Here is a 14894-nt window from a genome sequence, read left to right as displayed (position 1 = left end):
TTTTTTTTTTTTTTTTTTTTTTTTTTTTTTTTTTTAAATTAGCATTATTATTCCCAGAGATACTTTCTGTTTGAGTGGATCAGGCTTTTAAGCAGCAATAGTGAAAGGTGACATTTATTTGCAGTGTGTTTTCAGTTGGCCAGTAATTTAAATAAGTACTGTTTGCTTCTTCAGAATCCCTTTGGTTTTGATTAGCTGGTTTTATTTGTAACCCTAATTCCATTTTTGAGACAAGAAGTAAGTCCCATGTGAGATATAAGAATAACAGGAGCACCAGCTGTATGTTGCTAACTGGGTATATGTAGTCATTTTCTGTATCCATTACCTAGATGCCTGGCAAGATGACTTTAAATAACAAAGCAAGACAAACCCAAACCAACAAAATAAACAAAAAAACTTCCCAGGAATGGAAGTGATAATCTATGTTTATTAGACCAAATTTTATGGACTTGGGGTGTCTTTCTAGTGTTCCTGTTTCTGTCTGTCCACAGTATCTGTGAGGTTGCTATTTTGATATGTCATGCTTCCTTCGTCTGCCTCTGTTTTTTCCTTTCAGACTAAGTATAGATAAAGAAGCTTGAAGAGGGAGGTGACTTTAGAGGCTTATTTTTGTTTACAGCAGCTCACATTTAGGTTCTGTCATCTTCTTTTGGGCATTCAAACTGAGAATTGAAGATACCTAAAGAGAATGTTTGTCTAATAGTTGTTCTCCCAACCAGATGTTTTAGGTCTAAAGTATGAATTTGTATTTTTTTTCAGCCAGTAATGTTGAACCTCTGTCAGTGAAAATTGGTAGCTTTTCTCCCCCTTGCTTTATCATGATGGTAGAAGGACAAAGTCATCTAGCTTGTGTAGAGGGAGATCTCAGGGGTTTTAGCATAAAAGAATAAACATAGTTTAGATTTAGAGTACTAACTTTGCTTTTTGATTTCCACTGCTGTGTTTCGGTAACATTGATATGCCCATTATTACAGTTTTATTTTTGTTTTGTTGTGGTTTGGTTTTTTGGTTTTGGTTTGGTTTGGTTTTTTTTACTACTTCAGGAATGTTTTCCCTGTTAACCCCATTCTTTCTTACGGCCTTGAAACATAGTTGTTAGATTTGCAGGAGGGTTGGAACTAAATGATCTTAAGGTCCTTTCCAACCCTAACTATTCTATGATTCTATGAAATTAGTGTTTAGTTTGGGTTGGTTTTTTTCCTCCTGGGTGTGGGGTTTTTTGTTACTTGCAAACTCAGCAGGTCCTGCCCTAGGACAACTATTGCAGTCTTTTATTGGGCATTTTTTATGGAATTAACCATCTGTGGTACTAATTGCATGTTTGTTCAATTTAAATACACTGAACTTCTTCCAGGATACGTATTTGCATATGCACTAATACAAAGCCTAGCTTCCAGTTAAATGAAGGTGTCTTACTGGAAAGGACTTTCATCTTTATCCAAAAGTAGTTAAACTTTTAATCCTTCAGTCCATCAGCTGAATGTGCATAAGAAATTTTTTGGCTTTTTTCTTGCTATAGCCTCACTCTGAAGGTTTTTCCAACAGAAATTCTTCAAGGTGAATCCTGAGGGAGATGATTTATGTGAGAGGCTGGTTCAGATGTTTCTTCCTATTTGAAAGTTGGAAAGGAGATCTTGAAATGATAATGGAAAAGACAGTGAACTAGGGGAGGAATTAAAGTACCTGAGGAATCGCTGCAAAATAACCAGTCTTGTTTGCAAATATTTTTTCTTCATTTTTCATCATTTTGATGTTTAGCGTTTGAGGCAGAACCGTCGTACTCCACGATGAGGATGGTTAACTTAGGTTTGTGGGAGGTCCTGTAGCATTTAGATGACAACTACTAATATTTTCATGGAAGGGAGAGAAAAATTGTGAATGTCCAGTCTCTTTAGTGTTGAGCTTGAGGTATAAAACTGTTTATAAAAAGTTGTGAAACTTACTAGCAAGATTAAATGCCATAATGATACTGTTTTGGAGCAAAAATTAATTGCTTTTCTTGAGGCATTAGGCCAGATAACTTCTGAAGATTCATTTATTCAGATGATGTAGAGATGCATCTTGCTAGACTACAGTAGGTTCTGATGGGAGTTCTTCCTCAGAATATACAATATTTATGTGATAGCAAGTATTAATGATGACATACATTAGTATTTGTGCTGCTTCTGTGCGGTGGGGTAGATGCCCTCCAGAGCAAAATAAGTCTCTTATGATTTAACTACTTCTAGATCCTATTATCAGGGTATAAAAAAGAATTGCTTGTGATTGTTCTGTCCTTCCCTGCTGCCTTCTTTCTCTCCCAAAACATTGGTAAACATTTTGAGCTGTTGGTAAGAGCTGTACTGAATCCCATGTTATTCAAGGGTGCACACCTTTTGAAATGTTCACTTTTGGGCATGAAAAAGAAAAAAACAAGTAGTGCGAATCCAGATTTATGGAAATAAAATGTTTCCACTTGTAGACTTCTATAGCTGAAAGAAAAGCCCCTTAATTTAGGGGACAGATGAATGTACTAGATACTGGGCTTTTTTTAATGGTCTGACAGAGTTCAGTTTTCCCTCGGATGGCTGAATTGCTTAAACGTGGTACATTGTAATCTGGGATGCAGTTAAAGATGGGAAATTACTACAGAGAAGACTAGTTATCATGTATCTGTCTTTCAGATTTATAGCTGTAGAAGACAGCATTTGATTTGACACTAGTTTGTTTTTTCACTTTTTTTAAAGCTGTATTCTCCCTTAAGTGGAAGGAAAGTTTTAGTTGTTACAGTAAAAAGTTTAGAAGGAACATGATTGTCCTATAGTTGCACATGCTCAAACTTACAGCTGTGTAGTTCGACACTGGTTTCAATACGAGGGGAACAGGAACTTGAAAAATGTGAGCTTCTAACTGTTAAGTAGTTGCTGCATGGTGCGTATACAACCAAATATGAGAGGGGGAAAAATAGGCCGGTGAGACATCCAGGTAAGGTACAGGATGAAGTAATTGAGCAAAGTGGAGCTGTCTAAGTACTAGAAAGATGCTGTATGAGCTTTGGTAAAATGTTAAACAGGAGAAAAGGTGGGGGGAGGGGGAAATCACTCATTAATTAGGAATTTTTCCAGCATATCAGGTCAGAGTGATACAAAAATCAGTGTGTTAAATGTCACTTTTTGTTTTAAAGAAGCTTCATCTGTTTGCAGTTATTTACCTTTGGAAGTGAAAGATAATTGTTTAATTGATGAAGCAGGGAATTTGGTAATTGGTGGGGTTTTTTTGGGTAGTTGGAAGACATCTTCGTGAGTATACTTCGGAATGGAATAATGGAATTGCATTGCTTTTTTTCTGAAAACGAGCATTTTAGAGGGAAGCTTTTTCTAAATGTCAGAAGTCAAGAGATCTTCCCATTTTTAATGGGCAGTGTTGTGTTCCTCAACTATTGTGGAAGTGCTTAATAAACTGTCCAGGTTAATTGCATTGTATGTGTTCTTGTTAAACTTGAGGAAATTAATATCTATCTCTTTATTCCCTCACTCTGTCAAAAGCAGTAATGCTTTTGTGTGTGTGTGTGTGTGTTTGAGCACATGCTGAGCTTAAGACAAGCTGGATATATATTTATTTTCAAGTACAATATTCATGGGAACTCTGAAAAAAAACCAGATTCAAGTTCATTTTTTTTTGTGTTTATATGTGTGTTTTTATAATATTGCTATCTTAGACTTTATTTCTGTATTTGTAGGATGGAACAAAGTTTATTTCTATCGGAGCTCTGTATTCTGAGCTCGTGGCTGTTAGCAGTAAAGGAGAACTTTATCAGTGGAAGTGGAGTGAATCAGAGCCTTACAGAAATGCACAGGTATTGTATGCCTTTAAATGCTTATCTTCAGAATGATTTATATGTTTTGAATACCTAAAATATTTTTCTGTTCCCAAAGAATCCTTCACTACATCATCCACGAGCCATGTTCTTGGGGTTAACCAATGAAAAGATAGTGCTGCTTTCTGCAAATAGTATTAGAGCAACTGTTGCCACTGAAAATAACAAGGTATGAGATGTGTTCTGATTGCTGAATTTGTCTAAGCTGGGGGGTTTGTTTTTGTGTTTGCTTTTTTCAGTTACTTGTAATGTGTTATAGAGAAGTTGATTCTTCACCTTCAACAGTAGCTGAAAGTACTTAATTCGTTCATTCATTCTGCTTCTTTTCCTCTGTACAGATGTAAAAACAAAACAGAAACCCAACTGGTGTTTGCTAAAAAATGCAAAATGGTTTAAAAAAAACCCCCAAAACTCTGACAGATTTACAGCTGAAACAGTGAGAAGATACCTGTTTTACCTGATTACCTGAAATACTTGGCTGTCTGCTGTTACAGTAGAAAATTACACTGGTTTAAGAATAGAGAAGCTTGTTAATGTTCAGTATATACTTACTATAAACTTAAGGGTGTTCCAGCTTTCAGTACTGTAAAGTTAGTTTTTTCTGCCCAATTACGAGTGAACTTGAAACTGATTTAATAAAGTATATACACCTGATGAAGTATTTTTGATACCTCTATGGTTGTTGGTGGTGGGGTGTTTTTGTGGTGGGTTTTTTTTGTTGGGGAGGGTGGTGTTTGGGGTTGGGGTTTTTTTGTTTTGTTTTGTTTTTTAGTTTTTTTTTTCTGGGTACTGGAAACAGGGGAATAAAAAATTCCTGAAAGAAAGAGAAGGGTGTAGGGAATAAAATTCCAAAGGGAATAATTGATTTCCATTCTGTGGTTTGTTTCACCCCCTCTTCAAAACCAGTAAATATTACATTAAAGGTATACATTTTCTTTTTTTCCTTTCTTCCTTTCTCACTTAGGTTGCTACGTGGGTAGATGAAACTTTAAGCTCTGTAGCTTCTAAATTAGAACACACTGCACAGACATACTCGGAGCTTCAGGGAGAACGGATTGTTTCTTTACATTGTTGTGCTCTTTATACATGTGCTCAACTAGAGAACAACTTATATTGGTGGTAAGTAAATGCTGTGTGTATGTACAGCAGTGTAGATCCACTGCATGTCTTCACGTCATGCTCTGAGCCGCATTGCAAAACTACTGAACCACAGTTGTTCTGAGTTTTATAACTCTGCACTTCAGCTTAGGTTCCCGTTTTAAAGCATATTTATTTTCTTTAATGCTGAAAGATTTTGTATCCAGTTACAACAACTCTAAAAGGACAAGATTATTCTTTCAGGAGACGAGTATGAACACTTCAGCATTCAGATAGCTCAGTACTACACAGAATCAGAGAATAACCTTCTTTATGCCTTTCAGGCCTTTTCAGATTATGAGTACGGAGTAAATTTACCCACGTTATGAGGTCTTCTGTCAGGCTCTGTTAGAAAATTTGGTCTATTAGTTTGTGGTTCAGATCTTAAAGAAGGGAGAAATAACATCAGACGTTCCCTCTGGAGCTTTTTGTTAAAATCTAACTCTTTTAAACATTGTGCAATATTAAATATTAGTTAAAATATTGTAACTAACAATTTGATAATTATGAAGCCTATGTTTAGAAAAACCTAACAAACAACAAAAACAAACCACAACAGAACCCCCACCCCAAACCCTCAAAAATAACATTCCCAAAAGCGATCTGAAATTAATTTCTATTTTGAGTGAATTCATTGAATATTACTCATGCTTTGTCAGTATGCATTATTTTTGTCAGGGTGTCAAGAGTCATTGTGTTACACATCATGCCCAAAGCTCAAGTAGCTTTTAGGCATGTATGAGTTAAATTCTTGATGATGAGTTGGAAATCAGAGCATTGAAAATTAATTCTGTGTAACAGTTTTCTCATAAATTTAATAACTCTTTGGAAAATATATAAGTAGAATTGTAACTAGGCTTGTAAACTTAAACAAAGATGTATTTTATTCCAACTTCCAGTCCCAAATCTCAAAATTGCAGCTTTCTGACTCTTGGCCCTTTTGTTATGTCATGGCTGACATAACTCACTTAGAGTAATTACTCATAGTATAGAAACTAGTAAACTGTAACATTGGAAATACCTGGCTATTAGTACCTGCTATCTTTACTGCTTTTAGAATAATTGGTGCAATATATAAAAAGACTTACTAGCATATATGTAATCTTTGAAAGCAATTTATTTATTAACCAACTTATCCTTTCTGGGAGGGGTTAAATGTCAGCAGTGGTGCATTTATGTTAATCAGATTGATGTAGACTATCTGTTACTATTCATAGCTGTAGTTACAATGGTCTGTAGTACACTAAACAGGATTTCAGTTTCCAGTGTTGCACAGGACTGATGTTTTTCATGTTTTATTTAACATGAAGGAGGTTTTTAAATAAAAGCGTCCAACTCCATAACCCACTGACTAAAACATGAAGTATCACAGTAATAAACATGCCTAACTGTGTATGTAGTAGTTACTTTCAGCTAAACTGAGTGGATCCAATTACAAAAGAAGTGTCCTGTTTTCCCCGTTCTTGCAGCTTAAGTCTGTCGTAAGAGTCCTAGACTCCTTCAGCCATGTCCCCAGAGAGAAAGTGAGGCTTTTAGAATTTAAAAACAAAAAACCTCATCCTGTTCTCCTGTGACTGCAAATTCTGGAAATTATCATTAGTCGTGGGAAAGATGTCCTCAAGTTCTGTGGGGACAACCTGCAACTCGAAAGCTGTGACTGGAGTGTACCATCTGTGACAGAGGTCTTGCAGCATTCTGGACTAGAAGGAAAGCCATTTGGCAGTGAGATATCTTATGTGCCCCTCCTCCTAATGAATTGGCCAGCTGAGATGAATTTGGAAAGTGGGGGTGAATGTAGGAAAAGTTGTTATTTCTATAGAGCTTTGATATTTTCGAGAAGGTGGCACAGAGGCCTGTATGTTTGATCATGACTACATAAAGCAGAAGGAATAAATGTTCAAAGTTATAAAATGAGCGTTTATTTCGAAGCCTGTTTAAAATAATACATGTGTTTCCGCAGGGGTGTAGTTCCTTTCAGCCAAAGGAAAAAAATGCTAGAAAAGGCCAGAGCGAAAAACAAAAAGCCGAAGTCTAGTGCTGGTATCTCCTCTATGCCAAACATAACTGTTGGAACCCAGGCAAGTGCAACTGTCACATGTGACATTTTTGTCATGCTGTGTGATGAGGTTACAGCCTGCTATTGAAAACAAAATGAAGGTTGTATTCTTGTTATGCATAAAAGTTGTATCAATAGTATGGAATTAAAATAGTATGTTTTAATCATATGACTGTAAATTGATGTGTTCTATGTTGTCACCGTTGCATGTATGACTAATAGCTGCCAACATGGAGGAACAAGCTGTACTCATACAAAGTACTTCTGTTTTAACTTACCTACTGAGAGAAAGTAAGTATAGAAATACAATTCTCAGTAGGGCACATAGCTTTGTAAATTCTTTGACGTTTAAGTGCCTACTATATTAGAATCTGGGTTTGATTTATTTATGCAGTGGTATAGGCCTTTGGTTTGAAGCCTTTACCTGAAAGGTTAATAGTTGATACAGAGGAGTACGATTCTTCGTGGTTTGTATTAGAACTAGTGTGAGACAAAACAGCTTCTTCCCAGGGAGCACATTTCTTTTGGTTCCCAATCTGTTATAATCAACTCTGGGATGAGTTTTTGTTACTGGATGAATCGTTCCTTTTGTGATTGAGCATCTAAATACTGTTTATTAAACAACTGCACTGCTAAAGTGGTCACTTTCAGCTGTGAATTGCACAACAGTCTCTTTTTTTCCTAGAAAAGTGCATAGTACATCATGCTGACTTTCCTAGTTCCATAAGCTTTCTTACTTTTAGAGTACTACATATGTCACCAAGAAAATGGCATGCATATATGATTTCCTTCAGTATAACCCATTGTTCTCATAGAAAAAAATATTTCTGTCTGTAGGTGTGTTTAAGAAATAACCCCCTCTATCATGCTGGAGCAGTTGCTTTTTCAATCAGTGCTGGAATTCCTAAAGTGGGTGTGTTAATGGAATCTGTTTGGAACATGAACGACAGCTGTCGGTTTCAGCTTCGGTCACCTGAGAGCTTGAAAAACATGGAGAAAGCTAGCAAAACTACTGAGGCAAAGTAAGTGTAGAGAACACATACATGCACATACAGGACGCTTACGTGGTATTCTCTTGAATTGATGATTGATTAAAAATTGAAAAGAAGAGAGGTCAGGTTTTTATCAGTTTGAACTTTCCACTGCCTTTGTAAGATGCTAACTTTCTTGTTAACTCTGCTAAATGTGCGGAAATGCTCACTGCTAGAAAGGTGTCTCAGTTGTGTGAAACAACTATGCAAATATGAAATGCAGAAGGAATATAAAATTTAAGACTTTCCTGCAGTGTTTCATAAAGTTTCCAAGATTTTATGTTTTAATAACAAAGTGATTTTGTTATGGAACTAACTATTTTCGGGCCCTTCTTCATGGCCTTGAGAGACGTATTTCAGTCCCTCCATAGTTTGGGGAGGGGAAGAAATCAGTTTGACAGTTGCCATTTAAATGTTTCTTAAAACAAATTTAAACCATTTCAAGAAAAGCTTGAAAAAGTTTAGCAGTTCTAGCTAGTGTTTCAGGTTACTGTGCAAAGCTAGTAATTATTCCTGTCTTCAAATGAGGCACATCTAAGGATGTTTATTTTCTGTAATATTGTATCTATGCTCAGTTAATATTATAAAACTAATCTCTGATAAAGTAGCATAACACCATTTCCAACATCAGATCTGTAGTCTTGTCAGTTAGGATGGTTGTTCACAAGTATGGAGTTATTCCATTAACGTGTTATTAAAGGAACGTGGCTGGGATGTTGTCATCATGGAAAAAAATTCAGCTTTTTCCTTCTTCGTGCTAAGTAATGTCTTTTATTCCAGACCTGAAAGCAAACAGGAACCAGTGAAAACTGAGATGGGTCCTCCACCATCACCAGCTTCCACTTGTAGTGATGCATCTTCAATAGCAAGCAGTGCATCGATGCCATATAGTAAGTAATACGTAGCTCATAGTAACATAAAATATTTGTGTAGATAGAAGTTTTCATAAAATGCAGTTCTACAAAGATTCTGTACTCATTTCAAAAACACTTCTGGTGTTTCAGTCTGAACTGCACTATATGTGAAAGCTTTGTAGTAGAAGTTAGATAACCAGTGAACTGCCACTCTTAAATTTAAGAATATTAATACAAGCAGTGACTACTTGATGTAAAGTGTATCTAAGCAAGCATAACAGTTCTCAGAATCAAAAGTATCTTTCAGGAGGTGATCAAGAGGAAGTTTGAAGATAAAGTTGTTTATGTGTTATTGCAATGTTAGAGTGAGTTTCTTTGCAGCTGAGAAGTTGAACTTGTTTTGGAAAATTCCCTTTAAGATTGTCTTGCAGGTGAACTTCAGTGTATAAAGCAGTAACTCATTATCTGTTACATAAAATGTCTAAAACTAGATGTTCTTTACTAATGCGCAAAAGCCGTGAGAGAAGTCTTACAGTACAACTTGTACTTAAAAACCTAAAAGACTGCATTATAATTTGTAACTTATCTCTTAAGCATTTTTTTCCTCAGTTTAAGCCCATACATTTATGAACGGTTAATTACAATGCCATCATTTAGAGAAATCTCTCTGCTTCTGTTTCTTTTAATTGTTCATATACTGCAGTTCTAAGAAGCATTCACCTAGAGAAATCAGATGGCCAAAAATCTTGTGTGCTCTGATCTGCAGTACTGATTAATTTTACTAGTAGAGTCTTTTGCTGATTTTTTTCTCTTTTGCAGTTCTTTCAACTGTGATTTTTAGTGTTAGAAGTTAACTTCACAGTTAGCTTAGAAGTTTTCTGCTTCTGACTTTAAATATGTTGATAATATTAATTATGCTGTATACTCAGTTCCGGGGATTGAAGGTTCTCCTCCTCAGCGTTGTTAGCCATGTTATGTGTTTACATTTGATCCTAAGTGTTAATACAGCTATTGTTCAGATAACATTTTTGCAGCAAATCTAACTATTGCAATTCCTGTTAGCCCATCTAGCTATTTTTCTGCCTTATTTGCTACTCTTCTAGATGTTTACCAAGAAACCCGTATGTAGTGGACAAGCAGTTTATTTGTAAGGGTGATACAAAACACTGAGCAGGGCTGAATGGTCTCATGCTGTCAGGCTTTTTCCTTACAGCTTGAATATCTGAACCCTGAAAAAGCAATTTATTGTATTTTAATTATTTTGCATAAATGTTCTTAAAAATTGCTTTTTATCAGATAGGCTTTATTGGTGCTAATTTCACAGAAAAACATGGAAGTGGCATGGTGTACAGTTAGGTAGCTCTGACTTTTAATGTCAGATTCTTGATAACCTCTTGTAAATATCTAGATTTGACTGTTAATAGTCTTCTTTGCGGGAAAGGTTTGGTGTTTACTGAATATTGGATTTTGATTTTTTGATTAAATATTTCAAGTCTGTCTTTTTTGGTAATAACTTTTTTGTCTCAGAGCGACGACGATCTACTCCTGCCCCAAAAGAGGAGGAGAAAGTGAATGAAGAACAGTGGTCTCTGAGGGAAGTTGTGTTTGTGGAAGATGTTAAGAATGTTCCTGTTGGCAAGGTTTGTCTAAAATACACTGTCCCACGATCTTTGGGGAGGGGGGAAAAAGGTTTCCCTTTTAGATAAGCTGTAAAAGAATCTTATCTTTGGGGATGCTGCAGAATGTTTATGACTAGACTTTTGCTGCATCTTTACTTGTCCGTAACACAATGATAGTAACAGACTGAATGTCTTGTGCATACAATGTGATGAATCTTAAAAATTAGCATTCTGGTACTTTATATTGAATATTAAGAAATAGCAGATGTGGTTTATTTTTGGTGACTTAAGCAATAGTTCCGACTTGCCCAGTGAGATGGTGAGGAGTTACATGTGTTGTGACTGACTTACAGATACATCAGCTGAGTGTTTGGGTGAATCTCATGTTGTAACAAAATGACAGATTCTTTTTTTTTTTTTTTCTTTTAATTAGCAATGCCATGCTTCATTAGTATGACTACAAAGTTATTTGATGTATTACTTTATTTTGTCCTTGAAATCTTTCATTTTCTCTCTCGTAAACTTTTGCTCTAAGTGCTGTAGAGGGAAATACTCTGTTTCTCCTTTGGCATTGTTGCATAATGTTGGGGGGATCAGGTCATCTAGATGGTTCTCTGTTATGCTTATTAAAAATCGGAGCAACAGGAAAGCCAATAAAGGTTTTCCACAAAATGAAGAGGCTGGATTGCTTTCTGCTGGATTCAGAGAAGAACAAAAAAAAAGTTACCAGACAAGGAAATAACTGTCCATAGCAGGCATGTGGATTTAGTCCTTCTGCTTGCATCCCTAATGGTCTACTTGTGCAGGAGTGGAAGACTTGCCTTGAGCATTATCTTTGACAGGAGAAGACCCACAAAGAATTTTCACTATCAGTTTTAGGTCATTTTTGCAAAAGGGAGTGTGGAGCGACTTAAGTCATTGAAATACTCAAGTTTCTATAAACAAGGTTTTGAGACCTAATTGAAGTTACTTAAACCATTGTTTGCCTTTCATATCAGCTTTGGGAAAGCCCTGTTGTCTTTATCTGTCCTTCATGTTTTGGATCCTAAGATCTTCAGGACAGAGACAGTTTTACTGTTTCTGTATACAGTTGTAAAAGGTGTCTGTGTGCTGTGTCAAGAACTGCTATAAAAAATACAGAAGAGCCTGAATTTTTCTGTGTTGGTATTTTCACTGAAGTGCTAAAACCTGTAAGTGGGCTGTCTTTTGAATAGAATTATTGGTGCTGAGTCTATTCTGTATCAGTCATTTATGGCAAAGATGCTGGGTTTTTACCTCATAAAGCAAGCTGTCCTTTCCAGTGATATATATGGTCGTTCACTTTTTTCCTTTAACAGTTCTGTAACACTTTAAAGTGTTACACAATCCAGCAGACACTTTTTTTTTTTTTCCTAGTTGGTGTCCAGGTTAAAGTCAGGAATACAGTTTATGCCCTGTTACTTGTTCTATTTGTAACTTGGATCCATTGTGTGATTGTACAAAAAAGACTGGGGACACCTCAGGCTGCAGAAGGGTTATGTTTTGCAGTGTGTGCAATACAGGCTCCAGAACAGCTGAAGTTGTTCATACTGGAACAGTAACGTTTGTAATTTAGCTTGTTGTGAGCTGAATTTAGCACAAAGAGGATGTAAATTCTGAACAGTTTGACTGTTCTGTGCCTAAATAATTTTGTTTCTGGAAAATTTATACTTCGGATGTATGCAACAACTTCATGATGTCTCCAAAAATGGGTTGGTTACAATCCTTCTGAGACCACTGCTGTGTACTGTTTGTAGACCAGTGTACAGGTAGATGGTGTCAAGTTCTAACAAGAGCCTGTTTCTCTCTGGGCTCATACTGATTTTGATAGAGTAACAGCCCTCCATCTGAGTGCTGAGATCTAAGATGACTGCTTGTGATTATTCTGATACCAGTAGATTGTACAGCCAGTGTTTTACATGCTGCTTCATGAATGTGGATTGCATATGGTGCCAGAGCAACAAATGACCAGAGTGTGGTAAGAGTGCAAAAGTTTTTACATAGGGGGCTCTTGGAAGAAGTGAGGAAAGTGTAAGTCTGCTAGATATACTCTTGGATTTAGTAGTCTTTCTCCTTAGAATGTATTCCAGTCTCATTTCCATTTAAATCCTTCATGGACTTGGAGCAAAACTAAGCCTTTATTCCTTCAGCTATGTCATTAGATGGAGGAGGCAATGATTATAAGATTATTTACCTAATGGAAAACTGATGGAATGAAAATCCTGGCACTTTTTTCTTCTGTTGTCTGCACTGGTCAGAAATATGATGGTCGTCTTTCAGTGTCATTTAGAAAAGATACAGGCTGAAATAAGTTCAGGAATAGAAGTTGGTTTTGTCCATCCCATGCACTTTGGGATACTCTACTTGCCCACATTAGCTTCTGCATCTCTTCTTCTGGAATGTCTTAAATGATACCTGGAACCACATTTAGAACAAAAGGGTAGAGAACCTGGGTTGGAGCTGCTTTTTTTCCTTTGGTGTTTTGTTTTGGTCTGAGGCTTCCCACTGGCAGTCCAAGGCCTCCCCAAACTACTTCTGTTCATCAAAGTTATCCTTAATCTGGTGAGACTTCTGCGTATTACCAGTTTTGCAGATCCTATGCCCAGAAAGTTGATCAAGTCCTAGGGATTTTGTGAAACATAAATTTCAATTGAGTAGTTGTTTAACTTGTACTTTGTATTGTATTATTTCAGTCAGTCACTTGAACTTTGTATTTTTTGTTTGATTTCTGTCTGAGATTGAAGTCTTTCAATGAGAAGGTTAAATTGAAAGAGCTCAGGCTGGACAGAGTCCCAGAAGAGTTACCTCATCCCTATTAGGAAACTTTTAATCTTTCAAAGTTGAGTATTTTAAAAAGATGTGTCAGTGTTCTTTGGAAGTGCTCATTCTACTTTGAGAGTAGAGGTAGAAGCCTTTTCTGTGATGTTACAATTTCTTCCATTCCAACAAAGAGATAAGAAATAAAAAATGTATTTACCTGGTTTTCTGCTGCTGTGTCTTGAGAGGGAATGTGGTGGTTCTGGAGAGGGAAAGATTCTACAGATTACCAGTGGATCCAAACAGATTTGCTGTTGAAAGGCTCAAGTGCTAGTAGTCAACTTTGGTATTTTTAGAGGCTACGCATCCTATCTTTAATGTGATTTTCGGTGAACAACCGTAAGAGGGAACAGGGGAGGCGGAGCAGGGCTCAGGACCTGCTTCCGCTTCATTTTGAAGAAGGGACTTCAGAGGAATGTTTTCTGCCAGTCACTGTGCTTTGGCATGGTGGCTTAAATGGTGGGTTGATAGTAAGGGTAAAGGAGACAGCAATGTATGTTCATCTTTCAGCTTATCAATTTCTTTTCCATTAAAAAGAAGGATCAGATCTCATTATCATGTAGCTGAAAACACTGTATAATTGTCATTTGTTTGATTCAATTCTTTTGGTTTAGTCCTCAAAAGGCAAACATTGTGTATAGAGTTCTGTAAAACGCTTGTTTCTAATTGATGGAAGATTTGCATTAGCAATATGAACAGTGTAAGTACACTAGTTCTGTAAGCTAAAGTGTTGAAATACTTTAGACTTGCATTTTATTTCTGTTAATGTGTTTTTCAATGAATTCAGACTTACATAATTTCAATTAAAGAAGCTGCTTATTTATCTTCTTCAGTTCCAGCCCATCATACCACATCTCTGCTTTGGAGGTTTTTGTATACAATTGCTATCAAATGTTTCCTTCAGGCTCCTAGTTGCTTGCTACATCCATGGATAGCTTTTATTTTCTTTCTGTGCAACAGCCAATAGCCATAGTAGTAACTATGTAGTTAAAGAACTGCATTTTAGTTACCTTTTGAAGAGGTGAATTTCTTCTCAGGCAAATCTAAATAAACATGTTTTCCAGTTTTTAAAGCTACATTATTCTCTTTTTGAACCATAAAATGGGAGAGAAAAAATACTTGTCATGTGGTCTTTGAAAGAGTTGTCATAGAGTTCCAGCACCTTAAAAACTGTCAGCATTTATTTGAACATGTAAAAAGCGATGCGAGTGATACATTAAGAGCAGACAGAAAGCACAGAGAAGGAAACTTGTAATAACGGAGATAGAATGTGTTAAATATTTGAGGATTTTTTTCTTAAGGTGTGTTTCTTCCCCCCACCCCACCCCCTGATTATAAATTTGAAACTTAGTAAACGAGATTTCATACCTCCTGCTAGAGGTTGACTATTTACAATCTTTTGTTTGCAGAAGCAGCCCAAATTTATAAAGCTTTTGTAACAACATTTAGTCATTAAAAAAAGCCCAATTTCTCCATGTCAGACTAGAAGCTGTGGTTGAACTGTTG

At 36.3% G+C, this 14894-nt stretch overlaps 1 protein-coding gene across 1 annotated transcript in view; it reads left to right on the top strand.

Annotated features, from left to right (window-relative positions):
* Positions 1-14894, top strand: part of UBR5 (ubiquitin protein ligase E3 component n-recognin 5) — a 66949-nt gene that overhangs the window by 17225 nt on the left and 34830 nt on the right. The window contains exons 9-15 of the mRNA XM_010018617.1: positions 3719-3835; positions 3915-4025; positions 4821-4975; positions 6954-7071; positions 7887-8071; positions 8861-8970; positions 10462-10574. Coding sequence (XP_010016919.1) covers positions 3719-3835; positions 3915-4025; positions 4821-4975; positions 6954-7071; positions 7887-8071; positions 8861-8970; positions 10462-10574 — 909 coding nt within the window. The remainder of the gene's footprint in view (positions 1-3718; positions 3836-3914; positions 4026-4820; positions 4976-6953; positions 7072-7886; positions 8072-8860; positions 8971-10461; positions 10575-14894) is intronic.

The sequence above is a fragment of the Nestor notabilis genome, unplaced genomic scaffold, assembly GCF_000696875.1.
Source record: "Nestor notabilis isolate BGI_N333 unplaced genomic scaffold, ASM69687v1 scaffold12677, whole genome shotgun sequence".
Taxonomy (NCBI): Eukaryota; Metazoa; Chordata; class Aves; order Psittaciformes; family Psittacidae; genus Nestor; species Nestor notabilis.
Note: the sequence above shows the minus strand (reverse complement) of the source record. Positions and strands in the feature narration are given on the sequence as shown.